Genomic DNA, 20,160 nt, shown 5'->3' with positions numbered 1-20,160 from the left:
AGACACTGTTGCCAACAGGAGACCAGAGACCCTGAGAACTTACGTGACTCACCCAAAGCCACACAGCCAACTGTAAGTGACCATGTTGCTACATGGACCCAAGTCCACCTGGCCTCCAAGCCAGCTCTCCCCGGTTAGACAAAACGCTTCTTTGCCCTTACTTTTTCCTCCTTCAGGGATTTTTCTTGAAACTCTCTTCCTGACAACAGTGAAATCATCCACTCGGGGTTCTCAGACACCCTCTGGGTCCCAAGGTGAGCCACCAGGGCTCCCTTGGTTCACATCAACCACCACTTCTCTGTTTATTCTTTCCTCCTCTACCCTCTTCCTTTTCTCAAGCTGAGAGTAGAACAAACAAGCTATTTCAATCACAACAAAATATGTTACACACCATTTGAGAAGAACATATTTGTATATTCCTCGGTAGTGCTGAACATACATTAAGGTTATAAAAATAGTGGAACGCTAACTATTATAGCAAAATTAGTAAACCCAGCCTTCCTTAGTAAAGTCAGATCCACGCTGGCTCTCTAATCTCTCTTGTGAATAACCTATTTTTAAAACGCTCTTCCAATTAATTCCACATATTCACGGAGATAATCCCAAGGGAAAGGATCATCCTTACATGTTCCCTGTAATCAGCCCAACTCCTTAGTCAGTCACAATCACGGAGCCTAAACTCACCCATGAGAGGCCACCCTGACCGTTGACACTTTTCTCCAGGCTGGGATTTGCTGCCATCCCTGGAACACCAGCTGGCCTTCTCTGCATCCACTTGGGGCTTAAAATAAGGAACGTGTTTTAAATCTCTTCTGCGAACTGTCTCCCGTATTATTTAGATTTTACATTCTTAAAGAAATGTAGACTCAGTCCTGCTTTTTTCACTCTACTGAGAATCTCCATCTTTTTAAGATCTTAGGTTGCCTTCTGACATTTGACCCTTGGGGAAAAGCAAACATCTCTATTTTCTGTTACCAGAATGTGTCCGTTCTTCCCTTAGGATGATAATTGCTTGTGTGCGTTGCTCTCTCCCTAAACAGCTCATCCCAAAGGCTGCAGTTAAAATCATGCTTGCTCGCCACCATGGCTGTGGTTTGTTCCCTCTCTCTCTCTGAGTTTCTCAATTATGCACAATGTGATTTCATTCTGACTCTTACTAGTTTGTTCTTAGTTCTTTCATACGCTCTTTTCCCGCCTCTACAGGTCAGCGCAGGCAAGCTCCAACGTGATGCCTTTCCTCACCTTCATCCCCGCTGTCCTGCGGCATCTCGAGCAACGTGCTCAATCGCATCTCACAGCTGCATTTTTCTTAATCAAAAAATTGTTGTTAGAAGACCAGCTCTATTAAGTGAAAAAAAATCTGTCCCCTCCATGAGTTATTCATTTTCAGTCATCTGTATTAAATATACTTTTAAAACTTTGCATTAGAGAAAACTGAGGAAAAGAGAGAACAGTAAACATCCAGGTACTTACACGTGTGATCTGCCCTCCAAAATCTCCTGACAAAAATAAATGCCTGTGTAAAGAAGATTTCACTCTTCAAAATACAATATTTATTTTAGGGGATAAAAGGGAAATAATGTTGATCTCACACCATAACCATAAAAACAGTCTAATCAGAGAAAAACAGCAAAGTCATTTGTTCCAGCTCTTTAAAAATATTTTAATCATGCAAAATCAGCATAATGCTAAAATGTTAAGTAAGATGAAGTGGCTTTCGGTCGTTTCACAGGATGTATATTTGGCAATAGTTATTAAAAATAACAGAACTCTAAATATATAGTTTCAGAAACGGTATTTTTAAATACAGCAGTAAACAACAGACACTACTGCACTTTATACATTTTCTGGCATAACACTGCCATACAGTTACAGGATTATAAAATAAGTGTTTCATAGTACCATACAGATCCAGAAACTGGTTACAGCTCCTACCACATACACATGGTATTGGTGTGCACAGACGTGCACGGCGTTCTGTAATTCATCCTGCAGGAGATGACAGAGCACAGAGAAGGCCCACGGCTGCTGGACAGTCAGCGCTCATGCAGGAAGGAAAGCACACATCTTTCTAAGAATCTACCCATTTTCCTGAAATACTCAAAATACAAAGGACACAATAGTTTCCCAGCTGAAGCGGTGACTGGACCCAGTTAGCCGTCTATCTTCTTAGGTAACACGGAAGAGGAGTGGACAGCTCACTTGGGAAACACGGAAACAACCTTCTTATAAAAAGGACAGGGCTTCCCTGGTGGCGCAGTGGTTGAGAGTCCGCCTGCCGATGCAGGGGGCGCGGGTTCGTGCCCCGGTCCGGGAGGAGCCCACATGCCGCGGGGTGGCTGGGCCCCGTGAGCCATGGCCGCTGAGCCTGCGCGTCCGGAGCCTGTGCTCCCCAACGGGAGAGGCCACAACAGTGAGAGGCCCGCGTACCGCAAAACAAAAACAAAAGCAAAAAAGGACAAAGAACAAAACGCTTGTCAAACCCTTGCTCTGGTTTGTTGCTCTTAACTGTGGTGCCACACGAGGAAGACGCCATCGCTCTCGCCGGCGTGGGGTAGACAGTCACATCGTTAGAAACAGCCTAGCGCGGGACCTCCTTTCCGTCTCTGCAGCCACTGCCTCCACTTAACTTCCTGTCAGTAAAACCACGGGCAGAGGAATTAAACCTGGTGGCACATCATGTGATTATTTCTCTCAGTCTGTGAAAGGTTTCCATCTACTGTGGAGTAAGCGGAATCCGGGCTGAAAATGCGAGCATGAATGGGATTGCTTCCCATTCACACCAGTCCAGATCTCCCTGGCACGGATAACACCGAGCGCGTTCCCACCGTAAAGCTTCTGCATCCTCATCTATTCCTCATTCCAGTAAATTCTGGCACTCCACAAACCTACAGTCAGTTACATCTTTATTTCTATAGCGAGTTTCTACTGACCGTTTCTAATTTTTTGTTTCGATTGTTATTTTCCTCTTCTCCACATGAAACTAAACCCACCAGCACCGAAAAAGGTGTTCATCTGACCAATGACTGCAGACCTTGGACACTTCTTAGGACCAAAGCTTATTACACAACGAATCTCTCTAGTTCATGTAACTGTTCCACAAACTCCATTATAATTTAAAAACAAAAATATGATAAACTTTATAGCTTCAACATATTTTTCATATTAAAATAGATAAGGTTTCTGATTTGTCTAAAAAAGGTCTCTCAGCGTAACAAGTGCGCACTGGTGCCTTTTCCCTTTCACTTCGTCTTTACACTAAATCATTTTATGGAGAATTTTATATAGAGACCTCTGAAAGAACAACCCCAAATAATTTTTGATGGAAATCAGAAGTTTTGAACTGGCGAGAGGGGTAGGCAGAACTGGTATTTCAATGTTTCCCGAGACAGAAAGATTCAGCTGTAATTTACATAGCAGGTGTCCAACCGCTCACAATTTCCTAAACAACTGCAAAATGGTGACGAATGAATTATAACAGGTATTTTACGAAAATTGATACCCAGTGAAACTGTGCACGAAGTCCAAGGTGGCCCACCTTCCTCAGAAGACAGCAATCACGGGGTCCGACACCCTCGGCATCCAGGGGAGGCTCCGGAGACCCCTCCTCTACTGGAGAGGATGCAGCCCAGTGTACGTGCCCCTTCACCAAGACGCCCACTCTGGTTCTCAGCCACCTCCCCATCTCTGAACTCAACCTCCAGGCAAGAGTTTGGGCCATAAAACGAAGCAGTTAATTGTATCCTCCACGTGAACACTTTAATTCAAGGAAACAAACATATTAAGAAGTTATTTCCCACAAGTAACTAAAACAATAAACTTCTCAACAGATGAGGGAAAAAGCAGAAGATGACAAAAAACATCCTCTCTAACCTAGGGAAAAAGCAAGAACAAGTACTGTTTAAATGTTTCTAATAAAACTACAGCATAAAAGTCCAAATTAATTTCAGATTCCTCCAACTATCTACTGGAATTAAACTTTTAAATCATTTCTCTAGTAGAATGCCATTCTCTACATCCCTCTGTACCTAAAAGCAAAAGTAAAACACAGATTAATATTACTTGTAGTAACTGAGAGATGTTTACAATGAAAATTACAGGGTGTAGCAAAATTAGGCAGAAACATAAATAAATGTAACAATGAAGTTAATCTTTCTGCTGTAAGATCTTACTTCTTTCTCAAATGTAACACATTTTTGAACACTGTGGCTAGTACACTTCCTTTTGAACTGACGTTACTGATACAAATGGAAATGTCTCCAAAATGAAAAAGCACGAAAGTAAATTTCATTAAATTAACTGATCTTCACGGTTTGGAATGTTTCTTATGGCAAGATTTTATAATGAAGTAAAAATTTAAACTTCTGAATGAAAAGCATTCACATTAGTTAAGGCACATCTGGACACCTCCAGGCATTCATATTTATAACTATATTATTCTATTATCAACTTCGGTAATAAGGAATTTCTAAAACATGGTCTGTGCCTAAGCACAGTGTGCTGGGTGGGCTGGAACAGGCAAAGAGGCAGGATGTACTCACTGCCACCCTAGAGATTACTCAACAAATATGCTCATGGAATAAACACTAAAGAATTCTAAATTGAAAGAAGTCAACCCTTTGTACACCCCTAATTTTCCAGATCCTACTGACCCAGGCCATCATTTTCTACAACTGCACCTACATTTGAAATGATTCTTGCTTGTCTAACTTCAGCCTACCTTACACTTAATGGATATACCCCAAAGGAAAAAAAAAATTGGAACTTTTTAAGTGGGAAACAAAATAGAAATCTTCAAAACTACTCCTATAACAAAGAGTCCCCACTCACCCCAAATAAACTTGAGAGACCCACAGATGCAATTACAATCAAGCAAGATCAAGAACGCCCTTCTTGTCTCCGGTTAGAAAATAAAGCTTTTAGAAGAGCCTCAATTATAGAAAGACAAAGAGACTGGCTTGATTTAGTTACTCAGTAGATTATACACTCAACCATAACTCTACTATAAACCTGGGAAATTTAACTTTAAACAATTAAACAAATATTCCCTCTCCATCAGTTCAACCAATTTTTGACAACTTGATAAGGAAGTTTACTTTCTAAAATGATTTTTTAGAGAGTAACTCAAATGTAATACTGTACTACAATATTTTTCCTTTTTCACCAGAGCATTCCTTCTGTCAGGTTAAAGTGTAAAAACTAGAAACAAAGTAGGTAATTTTTAAACATAATCTTTATATTTTTAATACTTAGCAAAAAATCTTAGAACTTCTCTGGTAACTCCAGAGTCATAAGTTTTGTTTTCTCCTTGAAACTGAAAAAGGTTGTTCCTCAAAACTAAAATCCAAAATAAAACTATACCAAATAATTTTTGAACTGAGAACTGTACATGACTTAGAGAAAGCAGACATATTTCCAGTTCTGTCATGATTCTTTTCAGTTTCTTATGAGATTGAGCATGAGGACGTATAATGGTACAATACTCTTAATGTTATAAACTTTTTCTCTACAGAAATATATCTTTTCATCATATATCACTTTACAGTATTTCAAAATATTTTCACATATATCGTCTCCTTTGGGATATGAAAGCACAAAATATTAGAAATATACTAGACTAACCAAGCGGTGTAACATCTATTTGCCTGAAATGCAAATTAGTATTTTATCAATAGCCAGTACTTAGTATATTCACAGTCCATGGTACAATGATAAAGTCTATATATTCACAAAAATTCGATAAAGTTTCTAGTCATTTGGCCATGCTCCACTGCGTTTTTATAACAGCTTCTTAGTTTCTGCAAGCACATGGTAGTTCTTAAAAATACAAAACATCACAGTCAAACCCAGAGGGCTGTTTCATGTCGTAACACACACACCTAAAGACACACCTACAGATCTTATTGTAAAACTATTGAATGTACAGAGTATTCTTAATAGAAAAAAACTCTAGACGTTCATAATTTTTATCTGCAAAAGGAATGCCATCCTCTCACTTGTTTCCACTGAAGAATTCTCTCGTAAGTTATTTACAGATTAAGCGTAGGAATCATACTGTTTCGCGTGAGTCTGCGTTTCAGAACAACATGGTAGAAAAAGGCCACTGTTTTAAGTGGAAACCAGGCAGTTTTCCCTTGAGACTAAATAGTCTCAAATTAAACAGTACAATCTAATCAAACCCCTAATTAGGAATACGCTAAAAGTTAAATTATTGAATGAAACATTTTTACTTCTAAGGGTTCTGATATACTATTAGTTTCTAAGTGATTTAGATTATATCCATTTCTTTTAGTATCTGTCCACTTATTAATATTTTAATATCTGGTCACAAAATTTTAACATTATGCACTTAGAAAGTGGTGTGAACACTTTATCATGTATGCAAAATTGGTAAGGTATTTCAAATGAACCATATTCCTACAATTCAGCCCAATGTGACAACCTACTCTCACGCGCTAAGCTGTAGAACTGTTTATTGAGCTCGATGGGGCCATTAGAGGGTCCATGTGAAAAAGCAAAGAAATTGAAATGCAAAAGCAGAATGGTTTCCCCAAATCCTAATGCTCACTTCACAAAACAGTAGAAAGCAAAAACTGTCATATTGTGAGAAATGATAGTGAAAAAATATTCTATATTTATTGGAATACAATATATAACATGAGCGTTCCTAACATTCATATAAAATAAGTCAGATTTGAGCAACCATGCTGTTTCATGTAAACTTCAAGGCAATGTAACCCTTCTAAAGCATACTACTTGTGTGTCTATTTTCTAGAAACCCTCTGCTAAAAGTCCTCTGGTCAATAAAAATAACAGAAGATGACATAATGTGATTTAAAAATAGGACATAGTAAAAATTCTCTGAGGGTTAAAGTGACTAGAACTTCCCTTAAGGGCCTAAGAAACACACAAAAGCCAATTCCTTTCTAAATGAAATGAAGTGAAAAAAAAATTTTTCTGTGAATTGCTTTCACTATATGTGTACGTATGCTCTGAAGTTCTCACCACAGTGTTTGACTGTTTTCGAATGTCTAATAATCAGTAATAACAGTATAAGCAAGAAAGTTATTTGCTCTTACCCAATATTAACACATTCAGTGCTTACTAAAACTGAATATACGGGATGTCCAGTCTGTTCTCAATTTCGAGCTTTGACAACTTAGAGAGGCAACAGATTATATTTTTTCTAAAGATATACTGTGGACTAAGCCATACTAATGTCATAGTCTACATAACGCTGAGATATTCATGGTTTTAGGGACCACTGCCTTGTTGCCAGTGCCAGACGCGTGCCTTTTGAAAACGAATAATTTCCTTCCTTAATTTTTTAATTCTTTAGTCATTTGCATTCAGAAACAAGCACCAAATCTGTACAGAACAGCCACAGAAGGCAAAATTCTCTTCTTGGACTTTTGCATCAAAACTTGTTTTTAAGCACTTAACACAGAAAACCATTTTTATTATTTTAAACAAATTCTTGAAATAATACAGCCGACAGTTCCCTCTACGCCACGTAAATATCACTGTAGTAGATCATCCGAACGTACACTAGAAATGCACGTGCCCGCCAACACAGGTGGCCAACGAGGGAGAGAATGGAGAGGGGAAGAGGAAAAACAGCAGGACCGACAAACGGGGAGGGGCAAGTATATCTCCCCAAGAGCATCCATCCCACTTACCAGAAACTAAAAATAAGCATGCTGAGGTGCTGTAATGAAAAAACTCCCAATTTCTTCCGAATACATCTGAGAAGACCAAATTCTTTCTCACAGCTTAAAAACAAAGGAATCCAGAAAACGGGCAAAGGGGTGGCAACCTAACGAAATTATCCACTTGATTTTCTTCATGTAGAGCGGAGTCTCTCCAAAGAATTTATTTGCTGTATCGAAGACTACATGGTTATTTCCAGATACACTGAAAATAATTTAAAATTGTTGTGTACTGGATTCGAAAACTCACGTCCCCGAAGTGTTACAGAATGCATTCATGAATTGGGTCCTGTCTTCAGACTTCTGGTTAGATATTAAATTCACTGTCATCCAAAATCAAAACCAAGTGACAACTAAATGCTTACAACAGAGATCACCAACAGCCGGCTACCCTCCGAAACGTGGCCTCTGTTCCTCACCCACACGGGTCTGTGGGCTTCCTGATAATTCACTGTAAGAGTGCGTCATCGCGGGAACCTGTCTCTCCGGGACTTTCACAGTCCTTGTTACGGTTTTCACGCTCTTCATCTTTTTCAGAGGGAGACGCACCCTCCTTTTTCTCCAGCGCATGCGCAATTGTCTCTTCTGGTTGAGGACTGGAATTGTCGGCATCACCCTCTCTCTCTGGGTCTCCTGACCTGGCAGCTTCGCTGCCGGCCTCTGAGCTGGGCCAGTCTGTCTCCTCCTCCGGCTCCCTAGGTGTGACTTCGGCAGCTTTGCTATTTACACGCCCAGCTGCGGAGGGATTTTTGGAGTCCTTGGGTTTTTTGTGCATAGACGTCTGGCTGTGATGCCCCGAGGTGGGCGGGGCGGGGGTCTTCGGGGCTTTGCTGCCCTCGGGCTGTTCCCTCCTGGGTGGTCCCCAGATAAAATTCTCCGAGGGCGTGTAATGTTTCTGGGCGAACCGCAGGAGTCTTCTCCTTTCCCTTCTGTCTCTAATTGTGTACACGAAATACTCCAGTGCGCTCTGTTTAATATTGGGGATGGTATTTTCCACAAGAGCCTCATGAAGAATAAATTTTACAAGAGGAGATTTAAAACTTTCATATCCAAGCTCGCCGAGGCTTTTCAGAATACGAGTGATCCTTAAATAGTTGTGCTGAGACCTGGAAGAGGATTGAATACAACGAAGGAGGAAAATTAGGTGGCGGAAAGCAGGGGCATAAAAACCACTGGGAAACTATTTCTGATGGAAGAGTAAGCTGGGAAAACATGCCTTGTAATGACTTGGCTAAAAGTCATAGTAGACACCGCTAAGAAGAATAAAACAAGATGTGAAACCCCTGTACCTCAGTGTAACGCCAATCTATGTAAAACTCCAATGCATAAAATAAATTCTCCTTTTTCCTTTAGTTCTTTGTACTTGAAAAACATTTAGATTTTCAATGTATTCCCATGGATGTCGAATTGCTGTTTGTTTGTTAAATACACTGAGGATGACTATCGACTACACAAATGTATCACACCTGTCACAGGTAAACAGTGCCGAGCATTGGTTACCAGCCGAATGTACGACTTACAGGGTCAGCGGGCCAGCAGAACCCACCATATCAACCAACTCAGAAGGAAAGCAGCAGAAACCATTCTACCTCGCTGGAACAATTCTGACAAAGGAGGCAGAAGTGACTTATTTAGCAGAGCAAAGAGTATAGGCTTTGGAGTCAGAACCGAATTCACACCCTAGCTGTGCCACCAACAGCTACATGAAATCACGGCACCTCTAAGGCTCAAGTACCCTCATCTTTAACGTGGGGGAAAGGGCCCACACCTCACTGCACTTGTAAGCATCAAATTAGCTGACATATATGCAGAGCATGTGGAACTCAATAAATTTCAGACACTATTTAACATCAATATAATTATTGGTATTGGTATTATTCAGATTTGGTACTAAGGACTACCTTATGTGTACCTATCCCACCTTAATCACCTCATTCTCTTCCGTCTGTGGCCTCTCTCTCACCTCCTCTTTCCCTATCACAGAATTTAAAATTTTACTTTTAATGGCATGGACTGCAAAGACTCCTCTTTCCCCAGATTGCACTAACATCTTTCTTTTCTTGTCCCAAAACTAAAGCCATTAGCAGATGAAAACTTTCCAAACCTATTTTGTCACGATTCATAATCTTGCCCCCCTACCTCACTCAGCCCAAGAGTTGCTTTATTACAAATACCTGGCTGCATACTAAGGGAACCTTCAGGTCCATGTATTAATCATGTATGTCATCACCAGCCCGGGTTAGTTACTCACCCAATATTGCACCACTTATTCCTCACTTCCCCAAACCTGTCTATACCTCAGACACTGAACTTTAGACAAGCATCGCATACACCTGCCTTGGCTTCCACAAGTGCTTGGTATTCGCTTAGGAATAACCAGCAACTTATTTGGGAAGCATGGAAGAGGATACTGAATTATTTGAGGGATGGAAGGGCGTGGCTCCATGGCCTTATATTTTAAGAAGAGAGTTAGTTTGGACAAAACTAAACCCTTAATGATGTGGGCTCACCAGACGCTAGAAATGACAAGTCTAGCAGTTTTCATTATCTCCAGCCTCCTGGATGTTTACCAAAATAGTGTTCTCTTACTATTCGACTCTTTGAAGGCCAAAGGGTACAATGTAGCACAGATACATTTCGGTCTTATGAATCTGTATTTTTTAATAGTTGGGAAGTACCAGTCTTTTGAGACAATACAAATTTGAGTGAAGTTAAGACAGTGTCTTTATCAGCAAGACTGATCCAATGTAGAGTTTGCATACTCTAAAAACTTGGTGGTAAAAATCCCGACATCTGCTTCATAAGTCTATGAGAAAGAGAGATACGGAAAAGTGGAAGAATGTTTTCCTTTAAAAATCCCAAAGAAAAAATAAATAAATAAAATAAATAAAAATCCCAAAGAGTTACACGACACAACAAAATTTACTATATTTGCAAGCAGCTCAGTTTCACATATCCAGTCCGGGATGAATGACCAAGATAAAATTTCTGTGCACACTTAATCTGTATCAACACGTTCTCCAATTAAAAAGGTTACATAACAGTAGAAAAGGACAAACACTGGGGTTGAAGAGAATGGAGATCAGGATTATAGAACAAAATTATACAAGAAAGAAATCGGGTGTTGCAGTATGATTTGAAATAAATGTCACAAAGAAATACAAAAAAAAAACACCCCACACTCCTAGAGTCGTGAGTAGACTTTGGGGTCGCGTAGCAGATCAAAGAGAGAAGCTGGGCTTCCAGACAGCGGTAAGGGTAGTAAGAAGGACTGAAGCTGTCAGGAAGAGCAGGTTAGCGAGGAAAGGACACACAAAAGCCAAGAACCAGGAAGACAGAAAGTAAAAGTGAGAGGGGATTCCAGGGTCTAAAATACAGCTCCGTAATCCAAGGTGATTACAAATAAAATTGGAAATCCATCTTCGTGGTTGGTCTATATGTCTGCACTCTCGTGTTTGAAAATGTTTTACCTCTTTTAGTCATGGTCACTTATTCACTAAACTTTATTTCACTTGATTTTCATTCAATAGTTTTTATCCGCTAGGCTACGATAAATGTATTGAGTTCCCTGCTTACTGTGAAAAACTCAAGATGTCATACAGCTTAAAACACAAGTAAAAGCTGTAAGCAATACCCACGGAAAGGAAAAATGATGGTGGAAAGGGAGCAGCATGGGGCAGTAGGGGTCAGGTTCCCCTCCCCACACCAAGCTAGGACATCACTCAACGACAGCCTTCAGAAGGGCGGCTTCCAGCTACTAATCTGAGGATCTGACAATAAAACCCCAAGGAGGATTTAGGCAGACAAACCTGTTTTGTTCCTCATTATTCATTCAACAAACATTTACTAAGTATGATTGCTATTCCGACCAAAACAAAACCAGGTGGAAATTCTCTAAAACGATAGTCGTGGGTACGTGGAAGATGAGATGCTACCAGATCCTCTTCAAAGGCTGCCTTCTGCCATCCTTCATGTCAACAGGTTACTTGCACACAGCTTTCTGTGACAGTCTGACATAAGTGCTTAGAAACTCTGTCCAGAGATAGCTACCAGCATTGCCTAGGCAGAGGCATATATAGTTCTGCTATAAGTGCTCCGCAGAAGTCAAAGTGAACTTGAGTTATGAGTTAATGGGTCTTCTCGTCAAGATCGTAATGCTTTATGCCCATATCCTGCGTGTTTTAGTGCAAGCTACCATTTTAACAGCGTTGATTATAACTAATAAAGTAAATGGAAGGCTTACACATTAATATTGTACTCATACTCATTTTCCACAAGCAAGATAAAAGTTCTAGGAAAGCACAAAAAATTTAGTTAAGCAATGCAAAAAATTCTGTTTGGGGCAAAGAAAAATTTCTTAGGTTAGTTTTAATTTTTTTTTCTCTTAGTACTTGCCCAGTTCAGCTAATTACAATGTGCTAAAAATGTTTAAAGTTGGTTTTATAGTCCAGTGCTCATAAGTCACCCTATAATTAAAAAGAAAAAAAAGCCAGTTTGCATGCAAAGAAAATAATAATAAAAAAAAACCCAACTTTGGGCATATGTGTTAATGAAAGTTATAAATATCCAAGCAAAAGAACATAGCAGGGCTTCCCTGGTGGCGCAGTGGTTGGGAGTCCGCCTGCCGATGCAGGGGACACGGGTTCGTGCCCCGGTCCGGGGAGGATCCCACATGCCGCGGAGCAGCTGGGCCCGTGAGCCATGGCCGCTGAGCCTGCGCGTCCGGAGCCTGTGCTCCGCAACGGGAGAGGCCACAACAGTGAGAGGCCCGCATACCGCAAAAAAAAAAAAAAAATATATATATATATATAGCAAATCAATTCCAAATAAACTGGTAAAATTTTCTTCCAGGTGTTTGGCTTTATTAACCAAAAATGGGCTTCCGGTTTTGACCTAAATGGCGAAGATTCTAATTTTCCCTCTTTCTTAGTAAAATGTATGAGTACCTGTCAGTCTTATGAAATGATTTTTATATGTCATAGGCTTAATTCATGGATTTAATCTAAGAAAGCACTGTGCCTGAGAAGCGTGCTGAGCTAGCAGAATCTCACAACCTAGGGGATGGGTCTGGAAAAGTGTACACAAACAACAACCGCAAAGGTCAAGCAACGTGGTGTAAAGAGGGGGCGAGGCCACACTTGGCTGGGGGCAGCAGAGATGCTTCAGGAAGAAACAGCTCTGAAACCGAGCAGCCGCGTTTCTACCTGGAATGTCATTCTTTTTTGGCTGCTACTTTGTTTTGCTTTAGAATACAGAACAGGAATAAAGTGCATTTCAGACGAGCTTTTGAATTCAAATTCCTGAGCCCATCTGTTGCTTGTTCTATGAGCCATAGAGAATTCCAACCCAGGGAAAACACCATGCCAGCCGGGGCTGCACTGCGGGGCTTTACTTACTCATTCAGGTGCTGAAACCTTTCCTGCCAGTTAACAGCCCGAGCAACATTTCCAGTTTTATCTATCAGTTTTATTCCAAAAAATTCCAACATCATTTTATAAGCCAAGAGGAATCTTCTAATTGCCTCTTTTGTTTTCTTGAATTCCTAATGAAAAAAGAAAAGCCAGCTGGGTGACTCGGACTTACCAGGGCCATCAAATGGCAATATAATTTGGCTAATTCACACCAAATGAAATGAGCTGGCCTTACCTCAATTTCATACGTAGTTAGTTCTTTAGCGTAAAAGTTCAAGCCTTGTTCTCTCAGGGGGAAAAGCCTATGTTTTAGAAAAATAATATTTTTATATTAATGTTGCCTGGGAGACACACATGATGAAACAGGTGCGAGACAGAGCACACGACTGACCATTGGATGTAGGTGTGGCTGTATTCCAGCTTCTCGTAATCTCCTTTCCACTTACTGAGAACTTCTTCAATGTAAACACCTAAAGAGGAAAGATTTAGAACACGAACCAGACGTGTAAAACACTGTTGGAGGCATTTTAAGACTGAATCGCTTGAGAGTTGATGTAATTTATATAATAAACTAGAATAACATTTTATGTGACCTTAGCTAAAACTTCTGACCTCCACCAGTCTTACAAGATTTTCAAATAACTTTTGTGATAAAGATTACAAAAAATTAATGCATTGCTTTAAGTTATCGCTCTAAATTACCACCTCAAACATAAATTCACTGTTAGAAACATAAAAATAATTGAGTTAAATACTGTCATTATCTCTATGTTCAATGTTTTTAATATTTTGAAGGCATTCCTTTGGGGAAAATTTTTTAAATTCACATCAGAGTCAAATTAGCTACCTATCGTTGCATTTCTTCAAAAGGTTTTCTTACTCCACGTCCTAAAAAACTAACTAATTAATACTATTTCAATTAGTAAATAAAGCAGTACCTTTCTACCGTTAGTCAATACAACAGGGCATTTTTATCTAGAGGGCTCCTTCCAAAACAGGGCAGACTTCTGGGACACCAGAAATCAACTAAAGATAAGGGGATCTGGCCATTGCAGCAATGTTCTTACATCCTAATTTCCAACTGGTGCGTCTGCCAGTGCACAAATATAGGGAATTCCTTAGATATTCTTCAGCCAGTTAGTTCATCAAAGAATGCAAGGTCCTGCCACTCGGAGAGCTTTGCAATCCATGACCCTCGTTCCCTGACTCACGCTGCTGGGGATTTGGCTGGGTTTCCACTGAGAGTAAAGAGCAGCCGCCAGGGCCATCTGGTCATCTCACAGAGATAAGGGCTCTACGGACGGGGAGCAGCCAGCTTTCTGGTTTGACCTGGATAAAATGAGGGCGCCCACCACGAACCACGGCCTGGTGCCTGGGTGAATCATGCGTATTACCACGGAGACTGCACCCTCTCACTAAAGGTTTAGGAAAGATCCTGGGAGGGCAACTGTAGAGTGTGGAGGAGGGCCAGTATATCTGACAGAGTTGCGTGGAGATCTACAGTGTGTGCAGTTCCCTCCCTGGGATGTTGGAACGCTGAACTGGGGCTGCTCTAGCTCCCTGACCTTGAATCTGAAAATCGACAGGAAAGATTATTCTAATAGAAAAAAAAACCACCTTTCAATTATGTTACAAAGATTTTCCGGGTTTGGCACAGTGAAAAGAACACCGAACTCTGGAGCCCAGATCCAAGTCTATGATCAAGTCGGTCATCAAGACCCAGCAACTTCATCTTTAAAATGAGGAAACTGAATTTGATCTCCCTTATGGGTCCTTAATAATCTAATATTTTATGGTTCTCAAAATCTCCTCTTTTCCTCTCACAAAAATGGCCCCCACTACCTTTCAGATAGTAGCCGCCACTGTAAACAGGTGGTGGGAAGGATGGCTAATCCTCAAGTTACTCCCCCAGAACCTGTTGAGCAGATGCTCACAGCTCAGTGGTCTAGGACTCTGGGGACACAGTGGACGGCAGGGCAGAGTAAAGCCAGTCAATGAACAATGAATGCACCGACCATGGAATGAACAAAGAATGACTAGCGGTACTACTATTTAAAGTTTGCTTTTTACCAAGGGAGCGGATTACTCACCATCAGGCTTAAATGGAATTTTATTCTTATAAAAACGAAGGTTGCTCAAGTCATTTTGATATCGGATATCTTTGAAGTTCTGCTAAAGGAAAAAATAAATCAATCTCCAGCATATGGACATATAAAAAAAGGCACAAGGGGCTTCCCTGGTGGCGCAGTGGTTGAGAGTCTGCCTGCCGATGTGGGGGACACGGGTTCGTTCCCCGATCCGGGAAGATCCCACGTGCCGCGGAGCGGCTGGGCCCGTGAGCCATGGCCGCTGAGCCTGCGCGTCCGGAGCCTGTGCTCCACAACGGGAGAGGCCACAGCAGTGAGAGGCCCGCGTATCGCAAAAAAAAAAAAAAAAGGCATAAGGACCTTCCTTGCACATTTGCTCACTGGCACCACAAAGTAACAAAAACAGAAGGGAAATATTTTACATTTTAGAAAAAAAAATTCTATAGTCTTACTGGGTACTGGTGTCGGTATTTGTACAAATCCCTCGCAGCATAAAAACTTCTCTTTGGTTTGGCAGATACTTCAGTGGAATCAGCCTCCTAAAATAAAAAGTGAAATTCCATTTACGTGTTGAAGCAAGATAATTTCACCAAGAAGTTTCCAGAACAAACTTAAAATAATGAACATCCATAAAGAAAGCCTGAAAAGTGTGAAGATGTCCAGATAAATGAAGGATATTATAAATGTCCTCTTAATAATGCTTACAAGCAACATTTGTTGGCATTCTCGTTTCCTGAGTGGAAGCCAATAACATTTGTCCTAAGGTGTTTCACTAAATAAAAAACTTTATTATTCGCCAAAAGCCTATAGAGGCCAAATGTTATGGATCGGTATCCAGTAGAAACCTTAAAACCTTAGAATTCTTAAAATGAATTCAAGACCTATATTTTACCAGAGGTTACACAAGTGATTCTTTGACCAAACTTATTTTAGAATACTTTACATAACACTAAAAAAAAAAGTGTTAAGATAATAAATCAATTCCTCAAAGAAAACTGTCATTAATTTTGCAATGTTTAGCTGTACTTGGAAGTCAAGTAATAGTAATGCAAGGAAAGGGGGCTTTTAACACAAACTAAATAGCTTTCTAAATTCCACCCTTTACAGCACCATAACAAGTACACAAAGGTATGAATAACCTTCCATTAATTCAGTGATAATACAATGTGATTAAAGCTAGAAATTTTCAAATATATACACAGAAAGCAATAAAAGCTCTCAATTGGAATGAACTTCACATTACATTGCAGTAACTTATATGTGGTAGTTTACTCACACTATTTAAATTCTAAACCAAACTCCCAGCCCCATGACATAATTTTGAAAATATAAGATACAGGTCAATAGAATCAGTTCACATTCTCGAACTCCATGTATCAATACTATGATAACGTGCAGGAACGTGCTTCGGGTCCAGGGTCACGCAGAAGGGCAACAAGACTGGTGACAATGATGAAACAGATGACAAAGTTTAGGTCTGAATATTCATTAAGACCTTTGCCCCTACCCTTTTCTCCTCAGCCCCCGCCCCCATCTGTGCTGACAGACTGGCATCCTCTAGGCAGTTTTCACACGTTTCTGAAGTGGCGTGATCCTCACTATTACTACAAGTACAGAGATACTTAACCAAACTCGCTGGTGTTTAACACTGGCTACTCTGTCACATTACATAAGCAAGGCAAAGCTTACGTTCTGGTCCTTGCCACACGTTTCAAAATAGCTCTGCCTAGCAGGTTTCTGGATCTATTTAGCCTGAGCTACAACCCCATGACTCATCAGCCAACATGTGTATAGAAAGCACTTTTCCATGTACAAAGCACATATATTATTTCCTTTGATTCTTATAACACACCTGGCAGGCAGTCAGGAGTGCTTCCATCTTAGAAACAAGGTAACGCAGGCTCAGAGAATTTCACCAACACCCAGTGACAGCGGGAGAATGAGAACCCCAGGCTCTGGGCTCCAAGTCTAACTAATTAGGTCTGAATCAGTTTCAGCTCCACCAAATGCGAAGGATCATTATAGAAACCGTGGTGTCATTTCAACAGCCCCAAACTGGGAGTCAGGATACTTGGGCTGAGTCTTCACTCTGCTGCTGCTTTGTGAAGCTTTTAACTGAATCCTAGTTTGATCATCTTTGAAAGGAGGAGAATGACTCACACCCTGCCTATTTCCCAGGATTATCACGGGAACGCCCACCTCCTCCATCCTCTAAATGTGCCAACCTGCAGGCAATGTCCCTGCTCCCCCCCCACTTCCCGCTCCTTTGGTCTCTCTATCCCACCCCCTTTCACCTGCTCAGCCACCGATTTTGTTCCTTAACATATTATTCCTAGTTCCTGTGTCACCAAAATGTCCCTTTCTTTTTTTTTTTTTCTTGCGGTACGCGGGCCTCTCACTGTTGTGGGCTCTCCCGTTGCGGAGCACAGGCTCCGGACGCGCAGGCTCAGCGGCCATGGCTCACGGGCCCAGCCGCTCCGCGGCATGTGGGATCTTCCAGGACCGGGGCACGGACCCGCGTCCCCTGCATCGGCAGGCGGACCCTCAACCACTGCGCCACCAGGGAAGCCCTGTCCCTGTTTTCTGGGTCATTTCCTTCAGCAAACATGCTGTAGTATCTCTCATCTTAAAACAAACATACACAAATTGGAACTGACCCAAACCCCATCTGAATGACAGATCCATAGCTCTGCTCCCTTTTACAGTAAAGCCTCACTGGAGAGTTGCCCAGAGTCCCAGTCCGTCTCCTCTTCTCCCATTTACCACCCCAACCAGGCTTCCTTCCTCCGCATTCCATCCACAACCAAACGACTCTTGTGAATGCCACCTAACAAATTTCCATCTCACTGAGCATCCTTCTTGGTGCTCAACTCAGGCAACCTCCCAGCAGCATGGGGCCAGCTAAGCCCTGTCCTTCCTGAAACACTGTCACCTGCCACAGCTGCCCTGGTTTCCGTCCCATCTCTTCGGTCGCCCCTGGTCAGCCTCATCTCTGGTTCCCCCTCCTCAAGTGCTCTCAGTGGAGGAGTGCCCGGGGCTTGACCACATTTCTCACGCTCCTTGACAACCCTGTATCTTCCCAGGACTTTCAATACCTCCACTCTCACATGCTGATGACTCCAGGCCTGGACTGAGGCTCCACCCGTAATTAACTACTCACCAGCTCCACTTGGATGTCTCATAAGATAGTAAACCCAAGAGCATTCTTGACCTAACCTCAGATGCCGCTTTCCCCCAGACTTCCCCATCTCAGTGAATGGCACTGTCGTTTGTCAGCTATTCAGTTGGACTAGGAATACAGCAATGGAGCTGGTGAGAAGTCCTCGGTCTGGGATAGACTTTAAAGGTAGCTCCAGTAGTTCTTGCAAATGACTGTGGGGTGTAGGGAACAGAAGAGGTGGACAGTCAAAAGCAGCATTAAAAAGTAGAAGTTACATCAAAAAACAAACAAACAAACAAAAAGTAGAAGTTACATGGTGATACAGAGAAGAAAAATTAATCATTCAAGGGGAAAAGGAAGGGTTGGTGCCATTTACCATTTACTGGGGTTGCAATTAACTGACTGAAACATTAATTATAAAACTGTTTTATATAGATGGACCAGGTGAGTTGGACTGAATCTGAGCGGGTGTTTTGTGACATCCCAAACTTCTTCAGAAGGTTTCTTCATTTGGAGACAAGTGGGAGAGAAAAACACTGGAATACAGTGTCTCATACTTCCCTGAGGTTGAGCTCCCAAGGCAAGATGACCCAACAGCAAGGGGCAGAGTTACATTCACGACTCCAGCACGTCCGAAGTTCTGATGCTGGTGACAGGCATACTTGGGTTTGCACCTCTCTCTCTCTGGATGATCTTGGGCAAGCTTCTACTAAGCCTCAGTTTTCTCTAAAGTGGGGACTCCAAACAGGAACTCCCACCGCACCCCACCCCTGAAACTGCAGTTGATGGAAATGACCTGGATAGCATAGAGCTTGCACTAAGACTGTTTCCTCCTGACCCAAAAAGAAATGATCGTCAAGATGTAGAAGGCAGCCTTCCTATAAAATATACCGCTGATTCCTCTCCTCAACCCAAGAGCCCGTGGTTACATCAGATTTGGGGCTCCACTTCCCACCCTCATCCCCCCATGGCTGATGGGAAGGAGGGCCTGACCCGGGACCACCAGCCTGTCAGAGCTCCGCCAGGCGCACTTCTTCAGAGGCTTGGCCACGCAGCTCCTCCTCCTGAAGTTTTCTGGATTATTTTCAGTCCATCAGAGGTTAAAAGGGATATTTATCTCGTTACTAACCCCTCCTCCGAATTGTAGTGGGCAAATGACTTCAGCACAGCTGGATCAACAAGTCTTCTGGGTGAAACAGGAATTTTGAAGCGTGCCCTGAACTCCTGGGTTGGAAGGCCTGACTTGGAATAGGAACCCTGGTGTTTTAACGTCGGATGGGGACTCCCGCCTTAGGGAGACGGCTCGCTGCTCCATCGTAGTCCCACCTCATTCCGGTTTTTTTTTTTTTTTTTTTTTTTTAACCAATAACACGCACTAGATGGGTTTTCACAATCCTCTGTTCTGAGGCAGGTTCCTCCCACCCCGCCTTCCATCACCCGTCTGCGGAGGCAGAGAAGACACCCCTCCAAGTTGGGTTCTGCCCGGAGGGACCGCCTCGTCGCGCCCGCGCTCAGGCCCCAGGCCGGCAGCGGACGGCTCCGGGCGACCGCCGCGCGCAGGCCTGGGTCCCGGGGCAGCGGGACGGCGGGGGGAGGACGAGCCGCCCTGATCAGCCCCCGCCCAGGCCCCGCGCGCGTGGGGTCGCCCGGGGCCGCCCCCTTCCCGGCAACGTCCCCCCATCCCGGCCCGAGGCCCCCCCCGGCCGCGTACCTGCTCGGCGCCCGCCGCCTCGGCGTCCCGGTCGGGCGCGGGGCTGGCGCGGGGCCGGCCGCCGGCTCGCTCCGGGGGCTCC

General features: G+C 42.5%; 1 protein-coding gene across 1 annotated transcript in view; it reads right to left on the bottom strand.

The window, feature by feature from the left end:
• Window positions 1-1,536: 1,536 nt before the first annotated feature.
• The window catches only part of OGFRL1 (opioid growth factor receptor like 1), a 19,293-nt gene continuing 669 nt past the window's right edge, over window positions 1,537-20,160 (bottom strand). The window contains exons 2-9 of the mRNA XM_029224279.1: window positions 20,079-20,160; window positions 15,660-15,746; window positions 15,211-15,289; window positions 13,512-13,590; window positions 13,356-13,422; window positions 13,106-13,251; window positions 7,680-8,815; window positions 1,537-3,757 (exon numbers count right to left, since the gene is read on the bottom strand). Of these exons, the coding sequence (XP_029080112.1) occupies window positions 8,158-8,815; window positions 13,106-13,251; window positions 13,356-13,422; window positions 13,512-13,590; window positions 15,211-15,289; window positions 15,660-15,746; window positions 20,079-20,160 (1,198 nt within the window). The 3' untranslated portion in view covers window positions 1,537-3,757; window positions 7,680-8,157. The remainder of the gene's footprint in view (window positions 3,758-7,679; window positions 8,816-13,105; window positions 13,252-13,355; window positions 13,423-13,511; window positions 13,591-15,210; window positions 15,290-15,659; window positions 15,747-20,078) is intronic.

The sequence above is a fragment of the Monodon monoceros genome, unplaced genomic scaffold (assembly GCF_005190385.1).
Source record: "Monodon monoceros isolate NGI ecotype Baffin Bay Population unplaced genomic scaffold, NGI_Narwhal_1 Super_Scaffold_15, whole genome shotgun sequence".
NCBI lineage: Eukaryota > Metazoa > Chordata > Mammalia > Artiodactyla > Monodontidae > Monodon > Monodon monoceros.
The sequence above is the reverse complement of the archived record's forward strand: the minus strand, read 5'-3'. Positions and strand labels throughout refer to the sequence as shown.